The sequence below is a fragment of the Chrysemys picta genome, chromosome 3 (genome assembly GCF_011386835.1).
Source record: "Chrysemys picta bellii isolate R12L10 chromosome 3, ASM1138683v2, whole genome shotgun sequence".
NCBI classification, from domain to species: domain Eukaryota; kingdom Metazoa; phylum Chordata; order Testudines; family Emydidae; genus Chrysemys; species Chrysemys picta.
In genome coordinates, this window is record NC_088793.1 from 108,762,820 (window position 1) to 108,782,595 (window position 19,776).

A 19,776-nucleotide genomic window follows, 5' to 3' on the forward strand; every position below is an offset into this window, starting at 1 on the left:
TGATCAAAATTGTGCTTTTGTATTTTCAAGAGATCAGCCTCTTCCTGTGTATATAAAAATACCCTTTTCCCTATTCCTTCCCATTTGTAAACAAACTTTCGAAGGTTTATCATTTATCTTTGGGTATGCTATAGTTGGCTTTAAAAAAAAAATTATTTTAGCCATACACACAACTGACCTATTGAGAATTTGCTGGAGGAACACTGAAAAGATCACTCCTGCACAAACCTAACTAGTAGTCATTCTGTCTTAGAAGCCATGCATGGAAGAGATCTGTAGGTCTTCTGGACATTTTAAATCCTCTTCCCCTGTCTTCTAAGTCTAAGAAAATTACTGCAGATATTTGCCAGATGTCCCCATGTAACCCCTTCCCCACCACTAGCCTATAAATTACAGGAATTGCCACACTGGAACAAACCAATGTCCTAGACTGATATTTTGCCATCAGGAGTGGCCAATGCCAAATGCTCCAGAGGTAAACTTAAAACTCTAATTGTGCAGTTCTATCCTGTGTAGGAAATTCCTTCCTGTAACAGGATGGCTTGCCCCTTATTGGCTGGAGGGACTGGGGCTAGCTAACCCAGATTACTAAAGAGACACACCTGGGTTGGATCAGGAAGTTCCCTGTAAAAAGCAGTGGGTGGCTGTAGTGAAGGGGGAAAGCTCAAAAAGCTACGACAGAGTTTGCAGAGAATGAGGAAAGTCTCCTACAGGGAAAACCCTGACACAAGGGGATTTGCCCCAGGCAAGGACATCTGGCAAAGATCCAGTCCCAGCAGGGGAGAGACTGCAAAGGCCTTAGGCAGGAAGGCCTAAGAGGAGTAAGAGAAACCTTGTGTTATGTGGACTTATGAATGGACTTTATTTGTGATTTTGTGTTTTATTGCAATTTATAAACCCAAACTCCAAGGACGTGTATTTAGGACCAAGAAAATGCCTGAAGTGAAGTTTTATTTGAACTGTCCAAGAGGAAAAACTGAGGTAGGCTGCCTGTAGCGTGACCCTGGGCCGTGAGGGGGCGAACAGGAGGTGGCTGACCCACTGACTTCCCAATTCCTCAGTTCCTGCCCTTCATGACTTTCTTGATAGGCCTTTGTCAAATGCATTTGGGTTGAGTGTCAACTGGTGTAAATAGGTGTAGCTCCATGGAAGTCAATGCTATACTAGTTTACATCAGCTGGGGATTGCCATAATGGAATTTCACATTTATATAGTGCCTTTTGTCCTGAAGGATCCCAAACATCCTCACAAACCATACACATATAGCACCAATTTACTACAGCCACCTTGGAGAGGTAGCCAGAAAGCTTACATCAAACTACACAACAATGTGTGGAGAAGAAATTTTGCCCAAGGTTACAGGAGAAAATCTTTAGTCTTGCAAAAAGCACCAGAGGGTCTTTTTGTCCATGCGGAACAAATAAAGCATCCAGTTTTCCCTAGAAATCACCCAGGAAATGAGTGAAACTTGCTTGTACAGGTTATTCAGAATCAAAAATACACAGTAAAAAAAATTATATTGTGTTCATTATTCATTTATATGGTAGTTTTTCCGGTTATGTGCACAGCAAATTACACAGTTTTGGCCTCCCTCTGTCAGTTTGTCTTTGTTTCAATTTCTTTTGTTTTACTAATGCCCTTGGTGACTCAAAAGGAGAAATAACAAACAGTTTTCTGATTCATGCTTTAAAATTTCCCCCTCAGTAGTATCTTGTGTTCTTTCTGTGTTACTTTCTGAAGCTTTAAAGCTGAGGGGGAAATTGTTTGATGGTTTTTTTCTGAAGTGGAAGAAGGAAATTGTTTCTTGGGCCTTAGTAACACTTTTGCTGCTACTGTGTATTGTTTAGTGATACTGAGTTGCATATTACAAATCAGTTACTCCTTCTTAAAGAGAACCCAAGGCCCACTTGAAAAACTGAAGTGCCCACTTGTCTAGAGTGTACGTAGAATACAATGAGTAGCAAAGAAGGGTCCTTCTTGTGAATTTTATGTGCTATTTAACTTTCTACTGACTATCCGAGTGGTATTGTCTGCAGAAGGGGAGAGAAGGCATTAACATAGGCAATGATTTTGCCATTCTTACTCATGTGATGCAGCTCCTTTCTCCACAAGTAATCTCTTACTGTTGCACAAAACTAAAGTTGGCAGACTCAAATTGGCAGGAAGCTTAAGGGGCACAGGCTAAAATGCAGCCATGTGACTATGACAAATATGGCAATTTCCTGCAATATCCCTGAGAAGTCTTACTGAATTAAGTTTAAGTAGCTTTGCAGTCCATTGTATTAAAAATGCAAAATTTATGTATCATTGTGGGGTTATATGTAACTTCACTGGGGTGGGGGGTGACCAATGTGTTGAGCTTCAAAGGCCCATTTTAAACAATGTGTCAGACAAGAAGGAACCTTTACGACAAACAAAGCTGACTGGATTTCCTAGGAAATACTTGGAAGGAAGTAAAATCCCACCTCCAGACCCAATCATTTGAAGGGGTAGGGTAGGGTTACCAGATAGCAACTGTGAAAAAACGGGACAGGGGGTGGGGGGTAATAGGCGCCTATATAAGAAAAAGTCCCCAAAAATGGGACTGTCCCTTTAAACATGGGACATCTGGTCACCCTACCTATGGGGAAACCCATTGTCTGCTGATTACCTGTTACCAGAATCTGAAGATCAGAGCCCTGAGTTGCATAAAGGAGGGACTCTAAGATTCATGGGGGTGTCAGAGCTAACAGCTGTTATGAACTTGTAACCACAGGAAAACCCCTTGGTGGGGTTTAAAGGGCTGATCACCTGCCAGAGCCCTTGTTGGAGTTGGGGGTGATCTGGTAAGCTCATTAGCATGTGTTTAGGTTCTCTTATTGTTTTAAATATATGTTTTCTCTGTAATGCTTTTACTTTAAGAATAAATGTATTTGTTTAGAAAGGACTGTGTGATTACTTACAGCTTCAGGGAATTATACTATTTATAACCTCTGAGGAGAAAGCAAAGTAGGCCTGCTTAGGCAGTCTGCATCGCTGGGGAACTCACAGTGTAGGTAGGAAACTGTGCAGTCTGAAGAAAGAGGAAAAAAAAAATGGTCAGGGGGGAGAGAGTCTCTGTCCAAGAGAGGTGGTGGCAGAGGAACCGGAAGCCTAGAATATGAGTGCCCTTGCTGGCCCACAGAGAGGGAATACAGGTGCAATTGCTCTGAACTGTGACAGTGACACCCTCATAGAAGCAGATTCTCTTCAGCGTTAGCATCTGCTTTGTGCAGCGGAGTTGGGGAAAGGGAGAGAGCATCCCAGGGAGCTGATTATAGCTGCCTGGCTCTTTGCTACAACCTTGAGGCAGAGAAACTTGGGAGCAGCTTTGATTTGCACCAGTTGGCGTTGATATCCTAGGAATAACATGGAAGCTGGGGATTGCTGAAGTGCATGGTGCTCTAGGCACTGCTTCTTCCCACTCCCATCGTGCCCCTTCTGGCTCCTGAGATACTCCCTGTGCAAGGGGCTGCAAGGAGGGAGGTGTAGAAGCAAGTTCCAATGTCTCTGCCTACTGGGGTCCCATGCCAGGGGTATCCCCAGCAGGGAAAGTGAAGGAGGTTTCTGAGGTTTGTGCCATTCTGCCTCAGCTATACAAGGGAGCATACAAACTGCTATGCCTCAAACTCTCCCGCCCCCCATGCGTGGCCAGCCCACGGTGCTGGCCAGTATATAAGCAGGGGCGAGCCATGGCTCCACCTGCTCCCTGTCTCTCCCTCCCCCATTCCAGTGAATTGTTCCTTAGGGGGAGAGAGGGGAGAAGCGACTCAGTATCACTACCTGTGCTGCCCCAGTTGGGCAGGGGTTGCAATACATGTAAATGGGGAGCTCATTTTCCCCTTCCCCCTCACTGAACAGCCACATGAAACCTATCTGAGTGTAGCCCAAATTAAATTGCACTAATACCAATATAAACATTCTGATATTGAAGAGAATTTTAAACCTATTTAGAACTATCAAACAATTGCTTATTAATCAAAGCAAGACACAAGGGTGGCTAGGAAGCTACGTAAAATGTCCTAGAAATGAGATTTTTCTGTTGTCCATATTAATTCATAAAAAAAAAGTTGGGGTCAACCACTTAGAGACATTGACCAACCAATGTGAGAAGTATTCCTCCAATTAAAGAGACTTAGGTCAGTGTGACAGCCCTGAGTCTGAATGTCTCTCTTTGTTGGTTTACGTTAGAACTGTAATGTTTTATTTTTTGTGTCTTTCCTTATGTCTGCCTGTGGTGGTGCTTTGCTAAGCAGCATTTACCGTCTGTAGCTCCAGATGGTTGCAACCAGCTATGTTGATCTAATTCTATCCATTGGCTGACTTTGGTTAAGAGACAGATGGTTCCTCCTCTCTCTTCTTACCTTTACCTCATTTTCCTATCATTTTACTTTGCCCCATTGAAAAATCCCAGACCCAAGTGTTTGCCAGTTTAGCTGGATTCATTCTAATATGTTTCAGCTTTACCCTTGGTGCCACTGCTTGATGTCGGATTTTCTTTATACAGAGTGCTTTTGAGCCTGGTTTTCATGCTACATATGTTTTGATATCCCAATTGCTGTGGCGCAAACCTAGTATCTGTTATTCTCAGTGACCCACTGCAATACAACATGACTTCAAGGAAGTCAAAAAAATTGGGAAACTTTGCCTTATTTCCCTGTTGTTAGCTGTTCATATTTTGGCAGTTAAGTGTCAATAGGTGTGTAAAAAGCTCTGTGATGCCAATACCAATACTGGCACAGAGGAGAGACTTCTTGAAGAGCACTTTACACTTTCAATATTATGCAGGCTGTCCATCATAACTTATTTTTTTTCCTGGCGCCTACGCACAAGTTGAAGGGTCCAAACTTATTTTGAGCACCGAAAGCCATCATAACAGATGGGAAAGTGTGTTGGAAACTAAGGAACTATGTATTGTATGTGCACTGAAGGAACAATTTACCAGTCTAGATCATCCAAATGTCTGTCTTCCTTAAGCGTACATATCTGTGGTTAGCACGAGGTGCCACTGGTAATCTGTAACCTAAATTTTAACATCCGAAAGCTAGAAGTATATGAAGTGAATTGTGTTCATCCCATCCACATCCACCAATAATTTGCTGACCTTGAAACACCCTTGCCCCCATAAATCCCACATTCCTTGTTCCCACTCCTTATTCCCCAAAAACCATTCCTCACCCAGCACAATTGGATACATTCCCATTGAATTCAGTGAGAGCTGCACCTGCTTGCTATAGGGCTAAATTTGGTCTAATCTCTTCTGCACAGAGATCCTCTAATCTCTCCTGAAACTTACCAGTGAAAGATTCCTGGACCTGTTGTCAGTTTTTTTCTGTAGCAAGTGATAGCCCTTTTATCCCTACAGGACTGTGAACATAGTTTGAACTGAACTCAAATTAAAAAGAAAATAGTGTATGTACAAAGAATTTAGTCCTATGTTTTCTTTCCAACATTCAGGGTTTTATTAAGTTAATCTAACACTGATATTTCTATATTGTTTTTACTTTATTGTAGATATACTGCATTTTCAGGAAGGGAAAATACAAATTTTAAAAGCAAGGAGACCTTAAGAGGTTCATAATATAGACAAAGCTTCGATGGAAGCATAACCTACTTTTGTGGTGTGAGCTAACAGTGAAATCTCCATGGCTGACAATGGCATGTTCAGAACAGTCTGAATCCGGGGCAGCACTGTTAAATAGTAGAAAAAGAAAATGGAGCTAAATTAATGGTGAGCAAACCTCAAAAAATTAAGCAGTTCCAGACTTCTAATACTTATTGCTTTCAGTTAGGATAAAAATATTATGAGAAAAGCCTTTCAGTATTTCTACTTCCATAGTCTTGGACAGAAAGAAAAAATGCAGAGGTGGGTCAAAATAAAAAATGTTATGGAAAGAAGTTCTCAGCTTTTTTGAACTTCAAAAGAAGTTAAAAGGTTTTATGCAAGCTTTAGCTAAAGGTTTACGCTAGTTTTTATTTTATTCAAACTCGTTCTTCCATCCTCAGGTTAGAGAGAGAGAGAGAGAGAGAGAGAGGGGAGAATGAATGCTCACTCTTTGGCGTCTAGTAAGTTGTCTCTTTAACAAGAGCCAAAATGAGTTTCATTTGGACAAGTGAGTAGGATGTTGGAAACCTTTTTTTTTTCTTTTGGACCTCTGTGCATAAATTCTGTGAATAATGCTTCAAGAGTTAGATTTATTTTTTGGTTAATGTATTTGGTTGCCGAAATGGGACATAAGAAGTGGTGGCCTTCTATTCAAGGGTGAATTTCACCCCATATGAACAGAGCCTTAATACTCTTTATGTTGATATATGCTGTATATTGTGAGATTTCACATTGTTTTCTGTGCTGTTAGTGGTAAAACATTATTAATATACCACATCTACTACTAAAATATAGTACTCAATTGTAACTTGGCCCCAAATATGTAACTAAAAGTTATTTTTCCAGTCAAAATGTCAAAAACAGAAAAGAAAAATCATAACTTTTGAGAATGTAAAGAATACTCTAGACCACACTGATAAAAAGGAAGACTGGGTTTATGAGCAATAATGTCTGTCTGTCTGTCTGTCGATCTTTAGCTTCTAACTTGTAGAGATATGAATAACTAAAATGAAAAAGGGCAATGAAATCAGATAATTGATCATAAGCATTTTTTAAATTGTATTTTCTTCTCTCCTCAGTTTGTTGTGACAATGTTTTGGAGCCTCTATATTTATGACAGAGAAGTGGTTTACCCAAAGCTTCTTGATAATTTTATACCATCTTGGCTGAATCATGGAATGGTGAGTATAGGAACGCATGCACTTTCTTGTGTAACCAAAGCTGTTAAGAGACTGGTTCCACCATGTAATGGTTCGTGCATGTCTTGTACTAATGTCTGTAAAATTCTGATGAAAGAGCACGTGATAAGGAAGAAAGTTGAGCAACTATAAAATCTGTACATACTTTAGTCCTTATTCTACACTCAGAATGGACTCCTGCATCTGCCTGGAACCTCCACACAGAAGTCAGTGAACCTGGAGGCCAGAACTGGTATAAGTCAGCATAGTTTATGGCACTAAGCAGATTTATACTAGCTGAGAATATTGCCCTTACTGGTCAAAGTGTATGATTATTAGGCCTATTGAAGGAATCAGTATGATTATATCATTGTAATTTGTGATGAAACCTGTTTTAACAAAATGCTGGAAAATGAGAAAAGCATGTTCAAGAAATTAAATTAATTTCCATGGGCCATACCGTACCCTTGTGTATGGTTAAAAAATAAACAAAAGTGCTAGCTGCCTAAGTATGCCAAAACTGTGTAGCAGAACCTACGTTAGATTATCCTTTTGAAAATGTGGATGTGTGTGTGGTTTTTTTAAAGAATGCTATTGGAGAAAAAATGGTGTATCTGCCACAGTACAAGGGGCATATCTTTGTCCCACCCCCTTTGCAAGAGGCAGTGATATGCCTCTGAAACAGTAGGATATTCTTGCTAGCCTTCAACTAATGTGGCATTTTGTGGATGAGGTAAAGCATTTGATTAAGAGCCCACTTTGTTACCAGGCGCTTACTGCAGTACATGCAATACTGAACTCACAGATTTCATGTTTGTTTCACACACCTTGTCTGACTGGGCCTGTGAGAGATATTTTATGATACCTTTCTGTTGGCATCAGAGCATGGCAAACCATTTGGCACTGTTAATCTGTAGCTACAGCAGAGGCCATCCTTCAAGGAGTATGCACCACATGGCCAGATCAAATCAGAACTGCTCACAAATGTCGATCTTGATTAATTGTTTCACGTTCTAGTGGTGTACGCAAACTGGCTGTAGTTATTTATTGTTTCCCTGTGTATAGGGAGCAGCCTGGGAATCACTACTGCTAAACAGAGCTGTAACTTCTGCCAACTACTTTGCCATGTTATATGCTGGTTTTAGAGGGAATGATACGATGTAACATGCTCTCTTGTTGGTGGATCTTCCCGTGTCTGTTCAGACCTCCCCCTGTCAGTTCTGAAATCATTCATTAAGCACTCACAAAGGCTGCAAGCTGTACATACATTCATATTTTCCACACAGCATCATGCCAACTCTGAGGACATTCCTCCAAGGTGATATTCTGCATACTGAAAATGCCTCACTTGCGACATTTTTTCATGGACCTGCATTGTAAAGCAGATGATAATATATGGCCCTGTTTTATTCAGGAAGTCTCATCATCCAGACCACAAACCTAAAGGGCAGTTCAAGCCCATGTTGTTCTGAAGAAATGTAGATTTGCTGAAACATTTTAAAAGAGGTTTTGTTTAAAATCTTTGCACGTTGTAGCATTTGCTGAAATGAACTGCATGCAAATGTCTGGGACATTTTTTATTTTCAACTTTAAGTATTGTAGAAGGCACTTTTGAACGTCTTTTGTGAAGGAATTGTTTGCCTTGTCAGTCTTTATTTATCCAAGTGTCACTTTGGCTGGGTCACAAAGGAGGCTTCTTGCTGTTGGGCTTTTCACCATCTTTTAATCTAATTTTATCTGATGTTTTACCCATCATATTATCGTCACCAGCTTTCATTCTAATTCATTCTGATGAGTTGCCTATCAGAATATGAGGTTTGGGGGATTTTCCTCTGGAGAGAAATATCTTCTGCTCTTAAAGTACCCTCAGTGTATTAGCACTTTATTTATGAGCAGGCCTATTGTTTTGACATGGGAGGTTTTAGGAAGTGTCATGGAGGTGTTTTTGGTGAAAAGGGCAGAAGTCATGGCAATATAGTTTAGAAAAGTCAAAAGTTAGAGGCATTATTTTGTACCCAAATTAAGTTTATTCTCCCAATTTTTAGTACATTTTGATAACTTTTGAAGACAAGAGTTGCTTTATTGGAGCCACGCTTTATAAACCAAAGCCCGTAGAGAAGACTTACAACCCCCAAAGGAATTAAATCTGTCAGTGAAAGTCCAATAGAGAGCAGTTGATGAGTTCCTGCTCTCTATTGGCCTCCCATTCAGCCCAGTGGCACAGCACTCAATGCTCAACAGCTGCCTCAAGTGTTAACAACTACAGCTGGTTGGGAAATGCTATGAAACTAAACCGTTTGCAGTTTGGGGGTGGGGTTTGTCTTAAAATGAGAGAGTTTCAATCAAAATTAAAATTTTCCACATACACGAAAAATTGTTTTGGTTGAAAAGCCATTTTTGTTGTTGTTTGGACAATATTCTGACAACTCTACTTAACTCCCAGTTAACAGCCTATCAACCCACCCTTCAACTTGCAAAAATTCCTTAGTGGGAAAAGTTATGGATATGTTTGGGGTTTTTTTTTTAAACAGGAGCAATCATGAAATCTATGGTTACCTTGGTAATCACATAGGGAATCAACCCTGATTAATTATGATCAGTAGTAGTATGGGCATATAGCCAAATATTTGAGGATATTCTTATTTTAGATCCTAATTAGAGGAAGCTGGGGGTTCTTCCTTGGTGCAGCCCTATAGAGGGAACAGGAATTGATCACTGCTCCTTCTTATGCTAGTCCTACCTGGGGTTTTTAGCCAGACAGAAATAACTGCATGTAGAGCAGCTGAAGGAGGGACTGTTGATGCCTTCTGACAACAATAAAATGCATCTATAATTTATTATGGAGCGGTGGTAGCAGAGCCTAAGATAAGGTTGGAGCTTTCATCTTCTTATAAGCCTAATTTTTCATTCTCTTTGTATCTTCCCCAAAAATAAACTGATCCCCCTGACATTTTTTGGGCAGCCTCTCATTCCAGAGTAGAGTTAGTTCAACCCCCCCCCCCAGGAATATTACCAAGTATCAGAATAGGAATAGTATTTTGCAGATGTACCCGTCTTTCAAATTGTAAACATTTTCCTGACTGGCTTGGCCTACAGACTCTCCATTTGTTTTGTTTCCCTTTGTCTTGCTGACACTGTTAAGGCTTTGGGGGGTGGGGGGAGGGTTAAGGGATGAGTGAGGGTGAGAGGTGACAGGCCCAATGGGGAAGAATTACAAAAATATTAACAAATAGCTTCATAATAAAATAAACAGCACAGCAGGATAGACAGAAAAAGGGTTAAGAAAGAGCCTATTAAAGCAGGGATAGAAGTTGAAACCTTGGGGAAGGCCTTGAGAGGAAGGAGGAGTGTTTTCTCTATCCAAGCCCAGGCCAGAGGAACTGGAAACTGATGGTATTGCTCAGTGGTGCTGGAACAATTTTATAGTGGGGGTGCTGAAGATGGAAACCATGTATTTGGGTTATTACCACTTCAAGCTGGGGGTGCAGTAGCACTCCCAGCACCCCAAGTTCCAGCACCGATGGTATTGCTATACTGCTTAAAGAGACTTCGTAAGTGAGAGAGAGTTTGCTCTTTCACTATCATTTGTTTTGCTCTTTTTTTTTTTAATTTTTGGAACCAATCTGAAGAGAGCCTGAGTCCTGACTCTCTGCATTGGGTCAGGAAGAAATGTTCTGTGTAGATCTGTGTGGGCTTCAAAGTGTTAGGTACAATATTTTGTTTCTCTCCTCCTTACCCCCCCCTCCCCATTTTCCTGTTATCTGCAGCCACAACGTGTCTCAGCCATACAGAGTGATTTTCATGTGTACACAATGCAGTCAAGCTAACACTGTTTCTGAACGACAATTCTTCACCCTTTAAAGAAAACATATGTTAGACTGTCTAGAAATGAATGTTTACGAGAAACACTCAATAAATATCCCACTGTTAAATAATCATCAGTCACCCACCCAACCTCATTGTTGTCCCTGAAATTTGCTGTAATCAAAGTAACAAATTACTAGATTATAATATTGCCTATTCTGTCAAGGGATTTAAATTTCTTTTACTTTAACACTTAACATATATAACACCTTTACTCTCTGCAAAGAAAATCTAGATGTGTTATATGGTACAGAATATAATTAATACATATAAACTTGCAAGGCTATGTACTCTATGCTTATATAAGTCCACAACGTCATACGCTGATTAACAGCAGCTAGTTCACTCATAACAAATATTCTTCTATTCCACCAACACATCACATTATTAGAACTCATATAGAATTCAGACATAATTTAATGTAACTTGGGACTGTATTTCTTTAAAAAAAAATACAAACATCTAATAAGCAATATATAAAATCATATATATCCAGCAGCATATTTCCATTGCAGAACAGAGCAAGGGAACAAAATTAAGTCTGGGTAGGCAGAAGTGAAGTGCAGTGATAGTGAATGATGAAGGATTTACATGGAGACCCTATTCATTGTGTCCAAATGTTTGGGTTTTGAAAGATGAAGAATTTTTTAAAGGGAAGTGTAATCAACTATTGTTAGATATTAGCTAGACTCCACTGAAACACACTTAACATTAACCTGTTTTTAACAATTTATTTTTTAATAAAATATGGTATTTCAGGACACTTTACACTTAAATATTATTCAAAATAACTATATTTTTAAGAGAAGACAAGGTAAGTGAGATATCTTTTATTGGACCAATTTCTGTTGGAGGAGTGGACAAATAAATTTTAAGAACAATTGAAAACAATGGCAATATAATGTTTCTTTAATTAATTTTTAAAGCTGTACTAAACTGGCACTGTGAATTAAAACAGGAAGAAATAGTAACTGGACCATATTTGGTTGCCTGGGGGAGGGATAGCTCAGTGATTTGCACATTGGCCTGCTAAACCCACATTTGTGAGTTCAATCCTTGAGGGGGCCACTTAGGGATCTGGGGCAAAAATCAGTACTTGGTCCTGCTATTGAAGGCAGGGGGCTGGACTCGATGACCTTTCAGGGTCCCTTCCAGTTCTATGAGATAGGTATATCTCCATATATTATATTAAATATCTCTGTTATCCATGCTAGTTGACATATTTAGTACAGTATTTGATTTGCTCATGTCTAAACAGTAATAATCATTATATTGATGCTTACATCACATACTACGGTAAAGAGGACAGAGTACCTAGATTGAATACAGTATGTATGATTTTTGTTATATACAGAAATTTGTGTAAGACAAAACAAAGAACTAACATGAAATAGTGATCTCACTGAAGTCAATACCATTGACTTTAGCAGGCCAGGATTTGACCTGTTTCATTTAGTGAAGTGAATGCCACCCCTAAATAACTCAGGTTGAGTATATAGTTGTGTAAACCACAGGCTACATTTTCATTTTATACTGAGCAGATTATCTGAGAACAATGTGATTACATCAAGTAATACCTGTTTATAAATCGCTAACCAAGTGGGCTTATTTCCTCTATTTATCAAATGTTTTGTAATTTTAGCAGACTGCACGAATGAACACAGCCTTGCTAGTTTGTTTAAATTAGTTCTAAAACTGAATCCCTTCATCAGACAAGTTGTTATTCAAGTCTTTGCTGTAGGGTTCTTCACTCTGGATATACTTTCTATTTTTTCTCTTACATCACCAAAGATGCATATTGTTTTAAAAGTGCTTCAACCTCATGACTCTCGCTATGTCATTGCTCAGTTCTGTGAGCCCACTTTGTAATAACTCGCTTTCAGACTTGATCTCCAGTAATCTTAAGTATTGTTAATTAAAAAATAAGCTTTAGTTATTTTAAACTGTTATATTGTGTCATTGGTGCTGGATAAAATTTGTGTCATATTGTGGCTACGTGTCAGCGGTGGATGAAGCGACACATATATATTGTATATTTCTAGGACTTGTCTTCATGGCATACATTCTTAGCTTGAGTTTTAACTCTAGGTTTGTCCCTAACTCCCATCCACACACACAAACATCTAGCTCAAGTTAATATCTAGCTAGGTCCTTTAAACTAGAGCTGGCTGGGATGGGAGGGGCAAAGCTTGAATGCTGCTGTAGCTTGAGCTAGTAATGCAGTGAGGATGCAGCAGTTCAAGTTACAACAAGTCATCAAATGCTAATCCAATCACTCCGCTAATCCAATTATGCCATGTCGCTCCACTGTTGTTCTGCAGTGTCCTTACTCTCCTTCTGCTCTCACTTGAGCTACTTCAGGTGAAGTAATTCGAGTGTTCTAACTCAAGCTCACTATTGTAGTAAAAACAAACTTAGGTCTAATCTACACTTTCAAATCAGACCAACCTAGTAATGCAACTGGACTGTGAAAAATGTCATGCCCTGTATGATGTAGTTAGGTCAACCTAACTCCCAGTATAAATGCAACTATGTCGATGGAAGAATTCTTACTACTGCCTCTTGGAGGGTTGTATTAACTACATTGACGGAAATACCACTTTCATTGCTGTAAGAAGCTTCTACACTGTGGCACTATAACAGTACCACTACCAGCTATGCTGCTGTAGCGTAGACATCCCTTAAACGTTGAGTCTCATTCTGACAGGTTCTAAGGAGGTGTAAAATGTCCTCAACTCTCATTGGCTTCATTTAGAGCTGACGACACTCAGTGCCTTGCAGTTTGCACCTACCACATGTACAACACACGCTCTAATTATAATAATGCAGTATTTTACGCTTACACAGTAACATGTGAGCAGGCCTGCATATAGAATTTATCCAAGTTATCACAGGGTTTGAACAAGAATCCTTGTTTATTTCTAACTGAGAACATCCAGATTCTTAAAGTAATGTTTTTTTATGTATATATAATATATATAAACACACACACACACACACACACACACACAAATATTTTCTAGGAATCTGGGATGTTTTCAGTTACGTGTGTGTGCGTGTGTATATAATTTGTGGCAAGGAAGATAACACAGAGTAATAAAATTTATTACTGAAGTGTTTAATGGGTTCAAAGAGCAGAAATGATGAGCTATCTCAATATGAAAATACAGAGGAGAGAATCTTGTGGGAAATATGGGCTGCCTTTACGGTGCTGGAAAGTTGATTATTGTATGGAGCATGTGCCAGTGTAGTTTTTAAAGTGATATTTTCCCTTTTTATGCTGCTTATTCTTTGATGATGTTTACTGAAAACAAAAGGATTACTAGAAAGACCTCTTAGCTCCCTTTGGTTTACGTGAAAGCATACATGCCAAAAACGGACATGTAGGAGACATGGAAATGAATTATGGAGCGGAGCACGTCCAAATGATACATTTCCAGCCTCTCTCACAGATTCTCTCTCCTCTTCATTATTGTCAGCTCAAATTAAAGATTCATACAATTGAAGAGGGGATGGATCCAGTGCTGTGATGTATCCTGTTATTACTTTTTGTAACAAACACATCTTACAGATCTAGTGAATCTGGAGAAGCAGAGGACTAATGCCAGAAGAAAGCACTGATACTCAGTTTTCTTTTTGATTCAAGAATGATTCAGGCCAATGCAGAAATAGGGAAGCCACATGAAAGATGCTTTGGATCAAAGCTCATAGTGACCTGGCCTATATAGATCAGGTAAAAGTTATTTACAAACCTACAGTTCCTTATTCATTCCATCGGAGCTCAGAATCAAGCCAGTTGCTCAATGAGCCTCTCTGAGGAACAACTAAGGAGATGACCCATGTTTTTTTGTTTCATCCATATTGTCTCTAACTAGCATGCTGCACCCAGTCCCTTTGCAGACAGGCTCTAGTAGAAGACTGTGGACTAAAGTACATTTAACAATTCATACTGCTTCTTGTACAAAGACACCCCATTTATGGGCCATTTAATTCAATACCCCCATAGCTGCTAACATCTGACAAGCTTGCTGGAAGTGAATTGTAATGTAGTCTCTCTGCTCGATTGATATCTAAATCCATGGTAAGCATCTCAAGGATCCTTCAGTTTAATTGAGCTCTCTTTTTATATATAGCTATAAAAACCATCAGAGGCTGATTATAAAGATTCAGAAATGGGATCTTTAATTAATGTTTCAGAGTGTAGACACTTGCCTATGACATTAATTGAAAGGTTTACTGATAGAAAGCACAGAAAGTATACAATTGACTAATGAACCCTGTTTCATGTAGAATAAATATCCGTTACTTGAACAGCTGTCTAAATGATGGAATACCAAATAAGTGGACATCACTTGTGGGCCCAGGACATTTAACTAGAACACTGAAAATACCTTTCCTGGCTTTGAACACTTCTTGCATGTTTATGCTGTGGTTATGCTACATCTTCTGATATCTCTCTTCATTATCTGCCAGTCCCACAACTGGAACATGAATACAGTGGTATCAATTATCCCCACACACTGGGAAGAAAAACAGCAATAACATAAAAACTTATCTTGGTTTTCTGTTACTTACGTGGAGTGCTTGGAAACTGGATGTATGTCAGAACTTGTGTCAGCATAGCATTCAGAAACTGAGAGGCACCTAGATAAAAAATGCTGGATTATGAGAGTGACATCCCCTGACATTCTGAAAAAAGACCCTTTACCTAATACAAAGAAAGCACAAGCCATTTTCTGTAAAGTAGGATCTGTGCCTTAACAATGCTATGCACCTGCCAAGTGAGATTACTCATTGTAGTGTAGGTCTGAGATAGTGCTCCTTGCCGGACATATGTGTTGGGTGCTCCTGATTATCAGTCATTTCCAGTTGGTGCATTTGTGGTCTATAGGAAACACACACAGCCTCCTCCAAGACTTACAAACGAAACTACAGTATAACGATGACAGGTCTCTGTGATAGAATGCACCCCTGTATTCACTCCCTCCTAGGAATGTAAAATGTTAACCAGTTAATCGGTAAGCATTAGGCTTACTAGTTAACCGACATTAACCATTAACCCCCTGCTGAGCTGGCTGGACCCCGGCCCTGCTGGACAGACCCCGGCTGTGACACACCGGATCTCAGCCACACTGGCTGTACCCCGGACCTCAGCTGTGCCACACCAGACTCCAGCCGTGCTGGCTGGCCAACCGGCCGGCCAGCCGGCCGAACCCAGCCCAACGGCCGGCCAACTGGCCCCAAAAGCAACCTCAGCCCCTCTCCCTTTAATTGGTTAACCGTTTAAACAATAGACAAGCTGATGCCTCTAGCCAGGTGTCACCAAAGCTGATGGCCAATCACCTATCAAGTGGCCATCCTTTGGCAAGGAAGGGGGCAGGAACAAACAGATCTGCAGCTTAGCAAAACAGCAGCATGGAACCTCTTTCGCTAACAACCCCCTTGTCTCCATCCTTACAGTGGGAATGAACTTTATCTAGGGGTAACCCTCAGGAAAATGCATTTCACAGGGTGACTGAATTATAAAAGCGAGGGGCAAGAACACACCAAGTTCTCTCTCCCTATCCATCTCTCTCTCTTTCACCTAAGGAGACAAAAGAAACACCAGTTGGATTTTGAAAGCAGATCCTGACCTGGGAATTTGGTCAGCAATGTTACTGAGAACATGTGGTAAGGGACTTCACTTTGAACCAAGTCTAGTTAGTTATGTTTTAGTACTAGGAAGTGTTTTATCTTTATTTCTCTTGTAACCATTTCTGACTTTAATGCCTTATACTAGTACTCACTTAGCACCTATCTCCTTGTAGTTAAATAAACTAGTTTTATTCTTTAATCAAAACTAATCCAGTGTTTTGGTGCAACTGGGATGTGGGGTAACTTCATTTAAAGTAGCAGACTGTTGAATATTGATCCCCTTACAGGGACAATGGACCTAAAATCTCTGAACTGTCCAGGACACTGCAGAACACACATTTTGGGAAAATTTGGGATTGGGACTTGGGTCACCTTGCAAGTGATAACCAAGGCTGGTGAAAGCCAAAGTATGACTGGAGTATGCTGGCAGACCACAGCTATACACAGACACTCAAGGTCTGACCTGCATGCTGTTTGTGAGAAGCCCAGGTTGGAAGCTACAGCAGCAAAGCATTGTGAGGCAACCCAGGTTGCAGGGCAAGGGTGACACACTGCCTCACTGGTCTGGCTTGCACCCTGGAATGTCATAATCTCTCATAAAATGCACTTGATTACTTAATGTCAGTTGAATGTTCCTAGATCTGATCCCCACTGAAAAGAAGTATTATTACAAGTTAAAAGTTTGTATTAAGTTAAACTCCCCATGTCAGATCATTTTTGTGCAAGCCACCTATCACTACCCGCACGGGAACGTAACTCATTCTGGCAGGAAATAGGAATGAAGGCAAGAAATGTGAACACCAAGGGAAAGAAAGGAAGGGAGAAGCAAAGAGGATAGAATGAGAGAGATGTCAGGGAGGGACGGCTGACTATGATGGAAAGACAGGCAGGGGAGGTGCATCTGATCAGGGGAACAGGGACAGATCACAAAACAAAAAGCAGATGTTGCTGCAGCTTGTGACAAAAAATAAATAAATGAAAGGTGAGGAGAGGGAATGAAAATGGGAGCCGAAAACCGTGTAGACAACAGGAAGAGAGAGAGACAAAAAATGGTGAAAGAGGAACTGAGAGGGGGGAAGAGAATTATAAAAGAAAAAAGGAAAGAAGAGGAAAAGGAAAATGTTTCATTCATATGTCTGTCTTTGCATTGCATGCCCTCTGGGAAACATCCCACAGTTCTGTTAATTACAGGGATGGGGGAGGAAGTTGATGGTGTAATGATGCTGCTAGTGAGACTTGAGCCAACTTGCTGCTGTTACTGTTGGACATGTAAATATATTAACAGGGCAGGTGTATTTAATATTTGCATGGTGACAAGACAGTTTTTTCCCCTGAATCTCAAGTCCTGGTAACATTTATCTTCATGTTAATACAAGATCTGGGTCTGCATAAACCATTTCTGTGTGGTATCGGTAGACTGGTGTCAGTATCTCTGTGTATCCGTTTCTTTTTGTTTGTATCTTTAACTATCAGTGTGATACATTATCTCAGCTCCCTGGATAACCCTCAGAATATCATGTCATCTTCTTAAAAGAAGCCAGTTTAGAGTAAGACCTATTTGTGCATATTGGCTGCAACACATGGTTTGTGCTGCATATTAAAATTATCAAATAAGCTGCTTGCTAGAGGTCACTATTATGATGGAAAGTGACTCACTTTGTGACACCAGAGATAAGGAAGTCTAGCTCCAGAATTTGTAACCTTCCTGCTTTAATATTGGTTTAGCGTTCAGATGTATGTTGTTGAGTTTGCCGTTTTTTAAAACGTTGAAAGCCATGTTTTCAGAAAATTGCACATGCCGACATTTTCACAAGCATGATCGTACACACAAGTGACCAGTGAAAAGCCACAGGATTGGGCAAGCAGAAAGATTGTTTAGAAACTCTCTCCCTCTTTGTGTTATATGCTGAGCACAGCTTGTCTGGAACCAGGGATTTGGCCCTAAAATTTGGTTGCAATTTTTAAAACCAGTACTAACACAGGACAGGATAGAAACTCGTTTACAAGCTAATAGTGCACTTCCATAATTCTGATAATACATGGTCAAATGCAGAAGGCTTGGGAATGTTTATTTTAATTTTTTTAATGTTTATTTAAAACACAATTTACATAGCTGACTACATGCTCTTTTGTGACCATGTGCAATTCTTTTGTAATGATTAAACTCTATAGCAGTCTGTAACAGGTGCATTTTTGTGATGCTAGTTCACATTTTATCTTGTTGTGATTCTCAGGAAATAAATATAAAATACTATATAAAGGTAAAATGATTATACCATTCTGTATGTACATATGGATAAGGATCTGTTCTCCCTGCTCGGCTAAAATAACAAACTTATTCTCTGTGTCCCCTGACATCAGAAATTTCTAGGACCCTTTTATATTCATATTTCAAGTATTCCTCTTTTTCCAGAGAACATAAGCAGACAATAGGATCAAAATTGAAAATGATACATTATTATGATTAATAATAGCTTATATTCAGATAGTGCCTTTCATCCACAAGAGGAACAATACAGTATATTGCAATGGAAAATTTAAATGTAGTTTTTCTTGGGTTGGAGAGGAAATGGCATGTACTGTGTGTAATGTACAACAGCCTGTTTTAATGAGTTTGTAAAATAATTGGAGACGTGATTATTTGAGAGTTTAACAGCCGATAGAGAAAATAGTCTAAAAACACCCCAGAAACAAATCACTTTGGATGTAATCATTACAAAAAAGCTTATATTTTTACCAGTTCATACAAGAACAGGGAAAGGTAGAAATATCCTTATAGAAAAGTAGTGCATGTTGTATACATTCAGTTAATAGTATTTCAGGTATACTTTTGTATAGCTAGAGGACAAAATGCTTTTATAGTAACTTTTTTGCACTCTTAGCAAAATGCAGTGTTGTGTATGCTAGAGCTCATCAGCTGACACCCATTAGCATGTCATTAGGTAAGAATAAATGTATACATGCTATAAAAGTATAGTTGTGCTATATTGTACTCACTGTATTGAACCCTGCTTAGTAAGCTAAAACCTGACTGCTAGTATTCACACATGTGGCAAATATGACAAAATCAGCCCACAAATATTTTTCAGCATTCCATGGTATCTCATTTATTTGTTTAATTTGCTGCTATAGCAACTAGATTCCACCCCGTTAGGGTTGTGGTGGTGTGTTGTGTTTTTTTTTTTTTTCCCACAGACCTATGATCTACTTGGTTTAAGTTTGGCAGACAGTATTTCCTTCAATTGAAGACATATGCACCAAGTCAGTGACCAGACTTTTACCTATTTATCATTGCTGGAATAGCCATTATTTCACACGGAAGCAATATCAGAAAACATTTTCTGCCGTTGTCTTGTAATAAATAATCACTTTTTAAAAGTTCCCTTTTTTGCCTTTTTAGTTTTCTAATTACTCTCTTTTCATGTACTTGAAAACAGGCAGCATTTCTGCAGAAAAACTCTCTAGCCAAATGATTAA

The 19,776-nt window shown here is 39.5% G+C and overlaps 1 protein-coding gene and 1 long non-coding RNA gene across 15 annotated transcripts in view; one reads left to right on the forward strand and one right to left on the reverse strand.

Annotated features, from left to right (window-relative positions):
• Window positions 1-19,776, forward strand: part of AIG1 (androgen induced 1) — a 192,330-nt gene that overhangs the window by 65,702 nt on the left and 106,852 nt on the right. For all 14 annotated transcript variants that reach the window (XR_010600111.1, XR_010600114.1, XR_010600113.1 and 11 more), the window contains one exon: window positions 6,703-6,804. Coding sequence is in view for 7 of the 14 variants with exons in the window: in XM_065590308.1 (XP_065446380.1) it covers window positions 6,703-6,804 (102 nt within the window). In the remaining 7 variants the exon portion in view is untranslated. The remainder of the gene's footprint in view (window positions 1-6,702; window positions 6,805-19,776) is intronic.
• Window positions 1,597-17,790, reverse strand: LOC122173504 (uncharacterized). The gene is made up of 3 exons (XR_006173972.2): window positions 15,241-17,790; window positions 5,633-5,709; window positions 1,597-3,052 (listed from the first exon to the last, which is right to left on the reverse strand). It is a non-coding gene; the product is annotated as an uncharacterized LOC122173504 (long non-coding RNA).